This window comes from Typopeltis vanoorti, chromosome 22 (genome assembly GCF_054136105.1).
Source record: "Typopeltis vanoorti isolate ZY-2024b chromosome 22, IOZ_Tvanoo_1.0, whole genome shotgun sequence".
NCBI classification, from domain to species: domain Eukaryota; kingdom Metazoa; phylum Arthropoda; class Arachnida; order Uropygi; family Thelyphonidae; genus Typopeltis; species Typopeltis vanoorti.
The window spans coordinates 79,148,081-79,164,744 of NC_143570.1; the positions used below are offsets into that span (position 1 = coordinate 79,148,081).

Sequence of the window (16,664 nt, forward strand, 5' to 3'; positions counted from 1 at the left end):
TCCCCCCTAAGAAACACAAAGTCTATCATGCCACTCCTTAAGCTCATTGACTGTTCTCGCTATCACCACTCCATCAGGCAATGCATTCCATGGTTCAACCACCCTCCATGCAAAGAAACCACTCCTCACCCTCTTGCTCACAGATTCCTTTCGTAACTTCCAGGGATGGCCTCTTGTCATCACTCCTTCCTGCTGTTCAACCAAGTGAAAGAACTCTCCAGTGTCAACCCTGTAACCACCTGTCAATAGTTTAAAAGTCTCAATCATATCACCTCTCCTTCTTCCATCCACCAAACTTTGCAGTCTACATTCTCTCAGCCGATCCTCATAACTATCATTGTATAATCCTGAACCCATCTTTGTCATCCACCTTTATACCCTTTCAACAGTTAACTTATCCCCTTTAAATCCTGAGTGCCAAATCTGAGAACAATAGTCTTAGTGTGGTCTGATCAGGGTCTAATACAGTGGAATGATAACTGTTTTATCTCTGCAGGTCGGCGTCCTTCTCATTATTGCAGCAATCCTCTGTGTTACCTTCACTACCTTTTCAATATGTTTCCTAAATTTCAGGTTTCTATCAATCATCAACCCCAGATCTCTTGTCTCCCCTACTTCCTCCAGTATAACTCCTCCCATAGAGTATGCAGTGTCCCATCGATGTTTCTCAAACCTCAAGACCTTACATTTTGCTGCATTAAACTGACACTCCCCATTCATTTGCCCATCTCTATAGCTTATTAAAATCCTCTTGCAGAGCTTCCGCACCTGCACTATTACTAATAATCCTTCCCAGTTTCGCATCATCCGCAAACAACTGAATATCCTCTTGCAATCCACTGACAATGTCATTGATATAAAGGTTAAACAATATAGGTCCCAGTACTGAGCCCTGTGGGACCCCACTTGTAACCCTCAGTTTCCTTGAAACTGCCTCACCATACACAACACTCTGATACCTATCGGACAGCCAACCCTGTCTTTATATATCTTCTTTCTCTAATTTAGCATTAATGTGACATATGGGGAGGTGGGAGAAGAGAAAAATATTAACCTGATATGTCTAACTCTCATGTTGTTGTTGTTGTTGTTGTTGTTGTTGTTGTTGTTATTATTATTATTATTATTATTATTATTATTATTATTATTATTATTATTATTATTATTATTACCCTAAGACCTCATGGAGTCAAAGACTCATTATTATTATTATTCTGAAGGAAGAAAGTACTAGATCTGTTGGTCAACGTACTAGAACAGTAAAAATTTATAAAACGTACTAGATCTGTTGGTCAACGTACTAGAACAGTAAAAATTTATAAAAAGTACTAGATCTGTTGGTCAACGTACTAGAACAGTAAAAATTTATAAAAAGTACTAAATCTGTTGGTCAACGTACTAAAAATTTATAAAAAATACCAGATCTAGTACGAAAGTACTAAATGTGGTCACCGTGGTCGCTGCAGTAAAAGTTTGGTTTCCTTGACGGAGAAGCGGCAGTTTTAGGTGTGCTATATAATGGTAAGTGTGAAATTTAATATTACTATTAATGTGCGTTGGGTTAAAGGAAGTTATTGTCTGATCATAATTTTAATATATGGTTTTTATTAACAAGGGCATTATTTGTGTATGGTTTTTATTAATTCCCTAACTACAAGAAAATATGTGAAATTAAAAAAAAATAAAAAACTGCTTTTTATTGTTGAGATACAATTTTGCTTCTCCCCAGACTTGTCATTCCTATGCACTGCCTATTGCGTAATGGGTTACAACTACTCTGCATGTGCTATGATGGATCCCAGAACTTCATATACTTTCTCTTCCCTTTTCCCCACATCTGCCTGCTATCTATTCCCCAAAGGGAGTTGACAGCGCTTCTTTATTATACCTGACTGAGCTTTTGGAAGAATTGACGGCAGCTTTTCATCCGACAACCTTTGGAACTGGTCATTCTAAACAAAAATTTATCATTTTAATCAGATTTTGTGGGATTCCCAATCTTTTAAGACTATTAATCAATTTTGGTCTATTTTATCCAAAGCCTGTTTAAAATCAATATATAAATTATATAATTCTATATTATATTCCATACATTTTTTTATTTGTCATTCTAATCATATTTTGCGGGATTCCCAATCTTTTAAGACTATTAATCAATTTTGGTCTATTTTATCAAAAGCCTGTTTAAAATCAATATATAAATTATATAATTCTATATTATATTCCATACATTTTTTTATGTATATTCCTTAACAAATATATTATCAGTGGTAGATCTCTTTGGTCTAAAACTGGATTGGTAATCTAAAATTTCTTCAGTATATAGTTCAAATCTACTATTTATTAAGCGTGATAAAATTTTATATGTTACATTTAGCAATGTGATTCCTCTATAATTACTACAGTTCAGTTTATCTCCCTTTTTATATATTGATTTAATCACTCATATCTTCCATTCCTCCGGTAATTTTTCTTCATTCCATGTTTCAGTTATTAATTGCCAGATTTTTCCCCATATGGTTTTCCAGCATTCTTGAATAGCTCTCCTGTTATTCCATCTATACCCAGTGCTTTAAAGTTTTATATCTGTTTTATAATTTTAACTACTTCTTCATAAGTTGGTTATTTTATTTTCTTTATTTATTCTAAATTAGCATAAATTCCTATCTTCAGATAACAATTCTTCAAAATACTCTTTCCAACTCTTCCTGACTTTTTCTTTTTCAGTTATTATTTTCCCTTCTTTATTCCTGCATCCTATTATTATTATTTGAGGATTAAAATTTTGTACTAGTGAATTAATTTCTTTATAATATTTTTTTATTTCTTTGTTTTTTTTATATTCACTTATTAACTCTATTTTCCTCTTCATCATCTCTTTTTTCTTTTGATTGCATATTTTATTTGCTTCCTTTCTCTTTTCTTGATATTTTTCTCTTAGCTTTTGTATTTCTTTCTATATATTTCTTTCTTACTTTATTTTTAATTTTTGTTGCTTTCCTTCATTCATCATCAAACTATTCCTTTTTTATTCATTTTTATTTCCCTATGATTTTTTCTGCTGCATTTATAATTTTTTTTATTAATTATCTTCCATTTATCTTCTATATTATTTTGATTTTCAAATTCTTTAATGTCTTCTATTTTTTCTTTGTATAATTTAAGTCTCTTTATTTGTGGAAGCTTCAATGTTCCATTTCTCAATTCTTTCTGCTTTCCCTCTATTTATTATTGATATTCTTTGTCTCAAATTTGCACCAACCAACTGGTAAGGCTCTATGTATTTTAATTAATTCATTTACATCCTTAGTATCCATAATACTATAATACTCACTAACAATGCATTTTTTTTTTCTCTTCAGTGAGTGAAGATTGGGAAAGAAGTCCAATATTTGTCTTGGAGTTGGAGATTTTAATTGTTTAGGAGCACTTCATGAAGAAGGCTGTTCCAGAGGATAGAGATAGAAGGAATAAAAGAGTAATAAGATAAGCATGCTCAATGTGTTTGCAGAAAGTTTTTCCACTTGGTTAGAAAGCAAATTATGCTTGCAAAGAAAGTATATTCATGTTTTAATTGTATACCCAAGTGTAAGGAAACAACAAGTAGGCTCTGTGTATATGAAATTAGTTAGATGCCAAGGTAAAACTATATAGAAATCATATATTTTCTATTTACAAGTAGTAAAATGGTGTATCGCTATCATCATCAAATTCCTGACATGTGTCCTCAAGAGATGTACAGGATATGATAGTACTACATGAAAAACTTGCATCACCACTAACTTCCTATCTACAATTTTCCTCCAAATCAATCTATTACCTGTCAAGACTGACATTATCAGATCTTATATTTCTGTCTTCTAAGGCACTTTTTACTGTATTAATCCACCTATATCTTGGTCATCCTCTGGGTCTTTTTCCTGCCAACCTATTAGAGAACACTTGTTTTGTTAATCTTTCCTCTCCCATTCTGTTTAAGTGACCATACCACCTGAGATTAGCTCTACTAACACATTCTTGCATGCTAACAATGTCAAGTTCTTTCCTAATATCCTCGTTTTTAATATGATATTGCCATTGATGCAATCTGTTCACACCTCTAATCTTTCTCAGGACTGTCATATCTGCAGTATCTAGTCTTTGGCCAAGTGTTTTACCATCACCATTTCACATCAGCATATTATTAAAATTCTTTTAGTAGTTGTAGAAAGTTTTCCTACCTGTTTATAAAGTGTGTTATACTTCACAAGAAATTATATTCTTGTTTTATTCTTTTACCCCAGCATAAGCAGAGTTTGCATGTGAAGTTTCATCCTGACTAGTCTACATGTATACAGAGGCTGTTGGCTCCACATTGATTACTTCAGTCGGTAGTGAAGCAATCAATGTGGAGCCAACAGCCTCTATATACATGTAGTCTAGTCAGGATGATACTTCACATGCAAACTCTGCTTATGCTGGGGTAAAAGAATAAAACAAGAATATAATTTCTTGTGAAGTATAACACACTTTATAAACAGGAAGGAAAACTTTCTACAACTACTAAAAGAATTTTAATAATATGCTGATGTGATTTTATACCTTTATTGAAGTTTTTCTCTGCATCAATTTAACATTGGTATCTTTCTGTGTCTAGATCCCATGATAGACCTTAATAAAGGTCATAACTGGTGCAATTAGCAACTTTCTGCTAATGATCTTGTATTATTAAATCCTGAGGCAATCAATATCAAGCCAACAGCCTCTATATACAAGTAGACTAGTCAAAAAGATTCTTCACTTGCAAACTTTGCTTACTTATGTTTGAGTGAAGGATTAAAAGAAGAATATGATTTTTAATTATATATTTGGTTTAATCCTTTATTCAAGTGTAAGCAAACAAAGTTTGCCTGAAGTAATTTCAGGACTGGGGCAACTCGTATTAAAGGTGGTATAAGTTCTGATCACTTGCCTTAGTATCCCATAATGCAAAACACATCTCCTTGCAGACATGTATAATGCTGTGTATTAAGGGAAGGGTCACTACCCAGACCGTTTTTGACCTTTATTGAGGTCTCATCAATGGGAGCCAGATCCAGAGGTGGTTCATCAAGAATATAATTTCTTGTCAATTAATAATATAATTTAATATGTTTGTTGGTTTTATTGGATATAATTCAATATCCAATAAAAAGTGGAGAAATGGTGGTTGGCAGTTCATGGAGCACTGACTATGGAAGTACTTGTAGAATAGACATAGAGCTCAAACTGCATCTGTTTAGATAGAGGTTGAAGTGAGTATATGAGAAGTGATCATCTGTAAGCTTATGATCACCCTTATTTTACTCTACCCTTTGAATACTATTTACATGTTTGGAGTGGTGCACCTAAAATCTCCTTTGGATGTCATAAATAGTTAGCTCTTGAACAACACAGGTTTGAACTGCATGGGTCCACCTATACATGGATTTTTTTCAATAAATATATTGGAAAATTTTTTGGATATTTACAACAATTTGAAAAAACTTGCAGATGAACTGCGTAGCTTAGAAATATCAAAAAAAAAAATGAAGAAAAAAATTAGATATGTTACAAATGCTTAAATATATATATAGTTAATTGTGTATTTTATCATTTACTACCGTAAAATATATTTACTACCACAAATCTATTATAAAAAGTTAAAATTTATCAAAACTTATGCACACAAACACATACAGACTGTACTTAGCACTATTCACAGTTGAGAGAAATGTAAACAAACATAAAGATGCAGCATTAAATTATGACTGCATAAAATTAACGGTTATTAATTAGTTAAATTTATTTAATTTTTTATTTAATTGCATAAAATGAAAAAAAAATATAATGATTCATTCATTAGTATATAGACTGGGGTACTATATCAGTGCATGAATTGTTATACCTGTAAATAAATGTGAATTTCTTTTTCACATTATCTTTTCATTTTTGATGTTTAATGTTAGTAATATATACGGTGTTTTGTATCATACTACATCAATATAAGACAATATTGATGTAGTATTGATGACAGACAGATGATTCTTGTAAACAGACAGTGTCAACTTATGGTTTCAGTTTTAAAAGAGGTATACCGTGAGTAGACATATCGATACAAAATTAATAACGGAAAAAACTCACATTTTTTTTCCGTTATTAATTTTTTATCAACTTATGGTATCGATAAATACAGTACAGTAAATGTATGTAGTTACTCACACTTGGATAAAGGATTAAACTAAATTTATTATACTCAAACCAAGTGAAAAATAAACTTTCAACATCTTTCTCTAAATCCAGAGTAATTTATTAAAAAAGGGTGGCACACCATTTGGCAACTTCTATAGGTAGAGATGACCTGCTAATGCTTCTGCCTGGTATCTCCACTTGGGCCTGGCTCCCACTGAAGAGACCTCAATAAAGGTCGAAACTAGTCTGGGTAGTGGCCCTTCCCTTAATGCATAACATTAGACATATCCGCAAGGCAATGTGTTTTGCATTATGGGAGATACTGAGATAGGAGTGTTGGTAACTTGCTCCACCTTTGCAATGAGTTGCCCTGGTGTTGTACCACCTTACCCCAGTCCTGAAGATACTTTCAGGCGCAAACTTTGTTTGCTCACACTTGGATAAAGGATTAAACTAAATTTATTATTATCATCATCGAAAGTGACCAGGAAGCTCCCGATTCATTATTGATAGGTTTGGGCCCATGTGCTGTCCAGTGGCTGCGATCCGACACCACTGTTTTTATTGATATATCCTTGAAATGGAGAAGGTTTGGTTCTTGAGGTATGTATAGTCTGCTCTCAAAGGGTATCACTCCATGCTGCATGGAGAAGACTGTGTATGTAGAAGAGGTTAAGAAACCAGAACCTTGCTCTGGAGATCAAACATGGCATTTCATCACTTCACTGATTTCTAATTCTACTTACATCTACTCTCCATGTAAAATTTTATTTCTCAGTAATTTGTTTACAGTATCTTGCAGAAGAGTCTCTTATTCTTTCTTTCTACTTCATGTACAATCTCCTCTGTATTATCAGAGGAGATTGTACATGAACATTGTACAATCTCACTAATTAATTTTAGAATAAGATTACACTTTTTTTTTTTTTTTTTTTTTTTTTTTTTTTTTTTTTTTTTGGGACCAATATATTTAATGATAAATTATGCCAACAAGTTTCAACTGGGCTGTTTGGCTTCTTCAGGGTATACAAACAGTAAAGACAACTCAAAGTCACTAGTACATAGAACAAATGTATAAAATATAACAAAATTAAAAAAGACGTGTAACATCATATGCATGGAGCATGTGTTTCATTAGTTGTTGTGTGTGCATGCTCTGTAGTTTGCAGCGGAATTAAATTCTGGCAAGCTTAGCGATCTTATTAGGATTTTCCATATGTCAGGCAGGATCATTCCTTGATTTCTGTTTAGGCTGCTTTCAGAATGGAGAACCACTGTGGCTTCTTTGAAATTGCAACACTGGAAATTTTCTTCTAGATAAGACATGGAACTTTTGTCCCATTCATTGGTGTGGCTTGTGTTGAAGAAGTGGAGGGCTAATCCGGAACTATCTATTCTTTTTTTTTCCTAACATCTCCTACATGTTCCTTTTTTCTTATTTCAAGACTTCTTGACATCTGACCTAATGTAGTTTAGACCACAAGAGCGAGAGATGTTGTATACTCCAGCGTATTTGAAGAAGGCATTGCTGTCTTTTGGTGACCTTAATATGTTTCAGATCGGTTTGAAAGTTACTCTAATTTCAAAAGGTTTATAGAGTGTCGCAATCTTTTTTGACACTGTTCCTGCATAAGGGATGCAATTGAGGATTTATATCGAGTCTTGGCAGTTTGTTATTGTGTAGGGTTGCTATGAAGAATCTTTTTAATTAAATTTCTTGGATAGCCGTTGTTTACCAGGGATATATGAGTTAATTTTGTCCTGTAGGTCTTTTTCTTCTGATATGATGATGGTGGCTCTATTTTTGAGCATGTGTATGATGCTAAGTTTTTGAGAAATGTGGTGAGTAGACGAGAAGTGAAGATAATGTCCAGTATGGGTTGGTTTACAGTAGACTTTAAGGCTGATATGGCAATCTGCATGTTTTTTGATTAGGGTAACTAAAAATACTTCTCAAGTTCCAAGGTGAATTTGATTTTCTGATGGAAGGAATTTATCTTTGTTAGAAAGTCTAAAAGCCCTGTTTTAGTGTTTCTCCAAATTATAAAAATGTCATTAACATACCTCCACCATACTAATGGCTTTGGATCTAATTTGGAAAGGATGTCATTTTCTAGTTTCTCCATGAATAGATCTGCACATGGAGGAGATCCCATAGCCAAGCCAGTTAGTTGTTCGTAGATAGTGCCGTTCCATTTAAAGAAGTTTGATTTGAGGCAATGACTGAAGAGGTTAGCAGTATCTTGAGGATACAGATTGCATAAAATGTTGATAACTTCTTCTACCGCGATGTTGGTGAATAAAGATACCATGTCCAGGCTGGCAAGAATATCTGTTTCAAAAATGGAGATGTTTTTCAATTTTGTAATGAAGTGCTTGGAATTCTTTATGTAGGTATCAGAGTTTCGAATATGATCCTTTAGGAGATGGACAAGGTGTTTAGACAATAAGTAGGTTGGAGAATTTCTTCCATCTACTATGGGGCATAGAGGGACTCTACTTTTAATTTTGTTATATTTTATACACTTGTTCTATGTACTAACGACTTTCAGTTGTCTTTATCCGTTTGTATGCCCTGAAGAAACCAAACAGCCCAGTTGGTGAAACTTGTTGGCATAATTTATCATTAAATTTATTGGTCCAAAAAAAAAACCCAGTGTAATCTTATTCTAAAATTAATTAAGTTAGTGTCCAAAACATATACTGCAATAAGCAGTCTCTCACTAAATTAAGTATCTTTATCATGTAGGCTCATATCATAATACCTCTTTTCTCTTTTGCCCACTATAACCAACATTCCACTCCTGCTACTTTCTGGATCCTCTAGAGTTCCATTCATAATTGAAACTAAGTGGCAAAATTTTTAAACAGTATTGCATGTATTGTATAATCATAGCTTTGTGTAGTAGTACAGCCACCTGATATCTACTCATTGTACACCTAATTATAGCAATAACATGTTCTTTGAATTTCAGATCTTTGTTGAATGTTATCCTCTAGTTTCACTAATACACTACACAACCTTAGATTGCTTTACTCTAAATTAAAAAAATCTTGATTTTCAACTTTAGAAAAAAAAAAAAAAGATGGGAGTTATTATAAAAATGGAGAGTGCAATCGCATCCTAACAGTTGTAGAGAGCTACAAATGGAAGATGAAAGGTTAGCAAAATAGTTTGCAGCAAAAATGGAGAGAAAAGACTTAAGACCAACAAATACAGTAGTCTACTTTTTTTAAAAAAACACAGTTATCAGACATTTCATGTATCAGAACAGCAAGTTTTGATGAAAATTGAAGTACAGTCACATGGTGCTCTACCAGAAGTCAGCTAATATGAAAAGGTGAATTAAGTGATGAGTCCTTGTTCTGAAAATTGTATAAATATAGATTACTGTAGATGGATGGATGGACAGCACATAGTTAAGATGCTTTGGTGAAGGAAAAGAAAACATTGCTTTCTTTTTTAGCAGTTCATTTCAATACGTGTAAAGTTGAAAACATTCTGACACATAACTAAATTATTTTCCTTTCTAAATAAGTGATTTAAAATATAAATGATGTAATTTAATTTATTACATTAGTGCAGTAGATACCTACTTCAAGGAAAAGCAGTTGTGAGTCAGCAGCTGAATCTCCAACCACCCACAAACATGGCCAATACAAATGCTCATATCGCATTCAACTACTTTACACACACATTTAGGCTGATACCATCATAATTAGTGATTATGATGGTATCAGCCTAAACACACTTTAATTAGGTTACTAAACATTGTAACTGCATATTTTCATTGTACACTGAAACTTATTGTATTATGAAGATTCCATCTTAAAATGATTTGATTGTACACTTAGCTAATCATAAAGTGAGAGTTCACTATACTATAATTTTTGGAAGTATGCTATTGCCCATCCAATTTAGATGTTTGTATCCATTTTTGTTTATATTTACTAATATAATAATTTCTTGATTTTTATATTTATAGATTTTAAGATTTCTTCATTTGTTTTGTATCCTTACATAGTATAATCAGCTATTTTTCTTAGCAGTTTGGATAGTTTTTCATCTTTCTTTATTAAGTCCATGCTTCACTTACATATTAATAAAGTTTGTTCAGATTGATTGGCTTAAATATATTATTTATTATGCCATTTACTCTAAGAAAATTTGATCCTTATTATTATTATTTTCTTGAACTCCATAGAGTCAATATGTTTTTCATCTTTATATGATAAATCATATCCTAAGTATTTACTTGTTCTGATATTTTATTATCTATTACTATTATATTGAAAATTACTTAAATCCTTAGTAGTATTTGACCAGCGTAGTAACTTCTGCATCCTTTTGTGGGTACACATCACAAAATAGCAATGCTAATGTTGTTAAAGGATCTGTTTACAGTAGTAGGTATGTGGCAAGAAATTTCTCATGTAAAGAGCATAAAATGATAGTATGAGCATGAGCAAATAACCGGTTCAGCTGGTTATTTGAACATTGCTATTAGCAATGTTCAGCTAACTGAGGGATCTAATGTAATTTACTATATTTTTATCTTTTAATATGCCACTGTAGTATGATGAAAATGATGCTTTAATTTTATACATGCATATAGTGTATATCAATTTTGTCTTTTCAGCAGTTTATTATTTTACATCATGATGCTTATACGTCTTAATTTATTGCAAAAGATTTCTCCTTTATGCTGGGTGAGACCATTTTGCATATCTTCTGATGAAAAAAACAACAGCTTTTTTGTGACAACACCTATATTTTACGTGAATGCTGGTGAGTATAAATACACTCTGTATTTACAAATAGATTACATACACTTTTGATCTGTTTTATATTTACATTTTATAACTAGAGATGAAAATAGGGGAAAGAATAAACAGCAATATTTAATGTTTCGTGTATTTCATTTTAGTTACAAAGGCATCATCAGGAAGTACAATATAAAATTGTAACAAACACAGGTGACACAAAGTGAAACTAAGTAGACACACATCTAGAGTCCTAACTAGAAAGGATGAGTGCCAGTCAGAAGTCTATATTATAACATGGGATAACTAAGAATTAATTGCTTCATGTATATTGGGAAATTTAACACATCCATATTGATTTAAATTAGTTGGTTTTTAAGAGTAGTTATAGATTCTAAAGAATGTCTTCTTTTTTTTTTTTTATTTTAAACTTAGTGAAATGGATCATAGTAGTTTTTTATCCATTTGATTCTGTGTGAACTGTCCAAGGCATCGTCTTTTACACCTGACTGACCATAGTTGTTGTTATAGACTTATTTTTTATGTTTTGCTAGCAGATGGTGGCTGATATTCCAGTCTTGTCCATAGTAAGCCAGTTTCTTGATGGAGCAAAGAACTGGATACACACCAGGATAAGTCAAAGAGGAAGAAGTTTTTCTCAGGGGATTGGATAAGGACTGCCAGTTTTTGGTTGACTTAAAGACAGTGCACAGATTGTATATTTATAAAGTTTTGGCTATTTTTTCTTAAAGACAGTGCACAGATTGTATATTTATAAAGTTCTGGCTATTTTTTCTGACATAGAGAATGGTAATAACATAACTATAATCTCTCTGAAGAGGAGGATGAGGATTGAGTTAAGAATTAAATTTGGGAATTATAATCATTACATAAGACGGTGTGACATATATGGTTCAGTTATATGAGAAGTGTCATTGGAACAAATAGTGATGCCTCTATTGGTTAGAGTTTTGATAATACCATACTATTGATGGCTGGCCTGGTTGGCTGAGTGGTTAGTGTATCTACTCTCCAGCCAAGCGGCTGCAGGTTTGAATCCCACCTAGGCATGGATGTTTGTGATTGTCTTTCACCTTCATACATTCATTCACACAAGTGAATAAACACTCCCCCAAGATGACTGGGTCACCATTGGGGTAGTTGACCCAACCCTCCTGCAATAGGAGAGGTCTTCCCTATAGCTGGTAGAAAACAGGTTGAATATCATCATCATACTGTTGATGAGGAGGGTTATGGGAAAGAATGTGAATATATCCTATCCATGTGAGGATAGGATATTGACTTGCCTGAGTCAAGAGCATGCTTTTCAAAACTTCTATGAAAGACTTGGAAGAGATCCATTGTGGTACCCTCTATCTGTTTGTAAATTTTTTTTCCAGGAGAAGTAACCAGAATGGATAGCAGATGATATCAGGAGAAAAACACTTTTTAAAAGTGTTAACGTCATTCAAGAAGTTGATGATCTAAAGAGAGAGAGTGATGTGAAAGTTGACCATTATTCAGAATTATTTACAATTAAATTTTTGACAGAAGCTTTAAAATGGGTATAATTTTTAATGCAAGTTGATGCATGACCAGTGAGGCGGATAAGAGAGTAGCCAGTTGTTTGGATAATCTATAACAGGGAGAGTCAGTAGCATCTGTTATATATTGATTTGCTCTCTGGACTATCTGCTGTCATTCTAAGTGCAATGTTGGGTTTCTGGATTTTTGGCAAACCATATATCTGGCTGGGAAAGGAAATGAGATTTACTTTTTTTTTGTAATATCAGGATTCCAAGAATTACTTTTTGGGTATAATCTTTTCAGTATCTTAATCTGAGATTTAGTCGGATCATAATCTAATAGAATGATCAATGAGAATAATATCCATTTTGCAGTCATATTCAGTGGCATTGAAAATTAAAATAATGCCACTCTTGTCTGCTCCAGTGATGACTATATTACTATTTTTCTGTAGTTTCCTGAGGGTACCAAGTTGGCTAGATGAGATTACCTTAGGGGGGGGGGGATTGGATTAGATTTTTGATTGATGGCCAAAGCGGCTATGAGACCAATATATTAATATTAGTCTGTAAATTTAATGTGTTCTTCTGGCCAGTTCCTCTGTTTTGTGGGATGAAAAATACAAGTTTTTGGCAGGAAAGGCTCTGCCACCTCTGTATGAGACTAGCCAACTAGCTTCAATTGAAAAGCTCTGATAAAGATGCTTCATGTCCTACGTGATATTTGAATCTAGGTCTTTCAAACCAGAAGGATCTTCGATACTGAATGAACTATGATGGCTCTCACTTTTGGGGGACAAAGCTCAAAAATAAAAATGTTGGTGATAATGAGCCTAATGTAGTTAGAAATCATTACTATTATTATAACAATAAACTATCATAAAACAAAAATAAAACAATAGAATCCTAAAAGATGAGATTCCTTAATCAATAGCTGAAATGAGAACTAATTCTTCTTCACAAAAAAGGCATAAAATCAGATGTAAACAATTACAGGCTTATAATCTTATAGCTGATAATCTTGTATCATGCAACTATATAATTTTTGCAAGAATAATCCCCAAAAGAATTTGTAACCATCTGGACTCCAAACAACCATATGACCAAGCAGGTTTCAGGAAAAACTTCTATGATAGACCATCTACACACAGTTAATCTAATAGTAGAAAATTATTTAGAATACAATAAACCTTTATATATGGCCGTCATTGACTGTAGAAAAGCATTTGACTCCATAGAACATTACCTTCTTTTCTGTGCTTTGAAAGACATGGAAATCGAGGGAAAACTATATCCAGTTACTTCAAGCCATTTATGAAAATAGTGAGGCATGTATCAGGTTGGAAGGGAGCAGCAACTTCTTTAGGATGGAGAGAGAGACATCAAGTAAAGTGATCTCATTGCTCCCATACTTTTTGGAGCGCCCCTCAAAGCCATTTTCAGGGTCTGGATTGGAAAGATGTTAAACAATCTATGTCTTGCAGATGATGTTATTCTGTTTACTGAAGGTGACTCAACTTAATCTGATGATCAATGAATTAAGCATAAAAAGCAAGGAAATAGGTCTAATAATAAACTATCATAAAACAAAAAATATTGACAAACCATGAACATATTTCCATTGATGTTGAATATACTATAATAATATTTGTAGAGAACTACAAATACTTAGAACAGATGATCTCCATTTCAAATTGCTTTAACCTTGAATCACATTGAATCACATGACCCTGATCCAGCACAGAATCAGTGGTGCTTGGAAGAGCTACTGGGGAATGAAGCATTGATTTTCTTTTTTATACAAATGGGAACTCTCCATTTGTCTAATAAAAGGAAATTATTAAATATGATTGTCCTGCTAACTTTGAGTTATGGTTCCCAGACTTGGGCACTAACTATTACACAGACAAAAAAAAGCTCCAAGTTTGCCAAAGACCAATGGGGAGAAGATTACTTGGAGTATCCAGATTAGATAGAATAAGGAACAAGGACTTAAGAGACCTAACAAAAATGAATGACATCGTTTGGAGAGCTAGGAAATCAAAATGAGATTGGACAGGCCACTTGGCAAGATATCAAGATGATAGATGGTCAAAGAGAGCAACAGAGTGGCTACTGAGAGAAGGAGTCAGAAAACCTGTAATACAGAAAAAAAGATGGAGAGATGATATCGAAAATTGGCTCAGTGTCACATGGACAAGAGTGGCCCGGGAGAGGTTGTGTGAGGCCTTAGCTCTGCAGTGGGACATCTAGACTAACAACAACAACAACTATTATTCTTTATTGTAGTTAGCAATTATTGTTATTATTATTTGAGACTCACCATTGAAAATTAAAATAGTGCCACTCTTGTCTGCTCCGGTGATGACTATATTACTATTTTTCTGTAGTTTCCTGAAGGTACCAAGTTGGTTAGATGAGGTTACCTTGGGGGGGGGATTGGATTAGATTTTTGATTGATGGCCAAAGCGACTATGAGGCCAATATATTAATTAGTCTGTAAATTTAATATGTTCTTCTGGCCAGTTCCTCTGTTTTGTGAGATGAAAAATCTGAGTTTTTGGTAGAAAAGACCCTGCCACCTCTCTGAGACTAGCTAACCAGCTTCAGTTGAAAAGCTCTGATAAAGGTGCTTCATGTCCTGCATGATATTTGAATCTAGGTCTGAAGTCATGGAGTAAGAAAGCTCATTGTGGGAGGTGTGCACTCTCATGCAAAAAAGATATCGAACCATGCCTTAAACTTATTCATTTGCAGTTTCTGCACTTGTCATACTTTCAGCTATTGCATTGCACTAATCAGCTGCTATACATGCAAAGAACCTTCTCCTCACTCTTCACCCTTCTTATACAGCTTCCATGGATGAACTCTTGTTCTTCCGTTGTCACCCTCTACTCTATGAAAAATATGCACCACATTAATCTGGTAACAACCTATTACCAACTTATATGCTGAGTGATATCCTCCCTCCTTTTATTATTAACAAGACTCTTCAAGTCGCATTCCTTCAATCTGTTCTCATCTCCCAGGTTCAATAGACCTGACACCAACTTAGTGAATCTTCTCTTGATCCTCTAAGACATTGGTTCCCAACCGGTGGTACGCATACCCCATGGGGTATGTGCTGGACCATTCAGGGGTACACGAAAAATAATCAGTAATGGCGGAAAAATAAGTAAAGTAAACTATTTTACATTAAGATAGGCACTGAACAAAAGTGTCATTATTTAAAAACAGCTATTTTAAAAACAAGGGGTACAATTTATAGAAATGGGTTTAAAAGGGGTATGCAAGTGGAAAAAGGTTGGGAACCACTGTTTTAAGATATCCACTTGAAAACCAGGCAATCAGATTTGCACACAGTGGTCCATATGTGGCCTGATCAAGGCCTTATATAAGGGAAACATAACCTCTCTGCATGTCGAGGTTCTTCTCATCATTGCATAATTCATTGTGATGTCCTTACGCTTTTAGCAATGGTATTCTGAAATTTTGTCTCTGCTCGCCATCATTCCTAGAGTGATGGTGAACAGAGACATCATTACTGTATTTCAAGACCTTACACTTTACAACAGTAACTGACTGCTCCACTCACTTGTATACTCACATGGTCTGTTGAGATCCTCCTGCAAGCAATATCTGGAGTCAAGTTGTGGACATTACATTCTCTGTGAAACATCATGTCTAATGTTAGTATTTGTTTAGGAGGCTATTACAGCAAAATTATGGTCGAAACTAAGGATGCTGATGACTATTTCATTTAGCTTTTTTAAATGTACTGTAGGTTGAATCAAGTGTGAAGAGGCTGCACTTGAGGTTGGGATTTTGAATTAAATAAGATGTTATATTTTCTGATATGTTTATTTCTAATTTACACTCCGAGCTTCCACCAAACAAATGACAGAAGCTCAGATTGTAAAGACTGGAATGAAGTCTTAGAAGTAATGGCAATGCTCAGATTATAATGATTGAAAGTATAATAGCATATTTAATTCAAAAGTACAGTCTCAAGTTTAGCCTCTTCACTTTGTAGTCTTGTCTACACAGACAGCCATTATTATTATTTATTGTCAGATATTAAATTATACTTACTTTTAATTTTAGGATGGATGGAACTGTATGGAGATGGACTGCATATAAATGGTTTTGGTGTAAGTCCATTGGAGAGACTGTTGCTGGAAAGGA

At 33.7% G+C, this 16,664-nt stretch overlaps 1 protein-coding gene across 5 annotated transcripts in view; it reads left to right on the forward strand.

The window, feature by feature from the left end:
- Positions 1-1,495: 1,495 nt before the first annotated feature.
- The window catches only part of MetRS-m (Methionyl-tRNA synthetase, mitochondrial), a 392,083-nt gene continuing 376,914 nt past the window's right edge, over positions 1,496-16,664 (forward strand). For 2 of the 5 annotated variants that reach the window (XR_016550239.1, XM_090412028.1), the window contains exons 1-2: positions 3,185-3,268; positions 10,830-10,978. Coding sequence is in view for 4 of the 5 variants with exons in the window: in XM_090412028.1 (XP_090268154.1) it covers positions 3,189-3,268; positions 10,830-10,978 (229 nt within the window). In the remaining variant the exon portion in view is untranslated. Of the gene's footprint in view, positions 1,522-3,184; positions 3,269-3,382; positions 3,479-3,522; positions 3,641-10,829; positions 10,979-16,664 lie in introns of those variants that run through there. The other 3 variants (XM_090412031.1, XM_090412030.1, XM_090412029.1) reach the window with 3 other exon arrangements.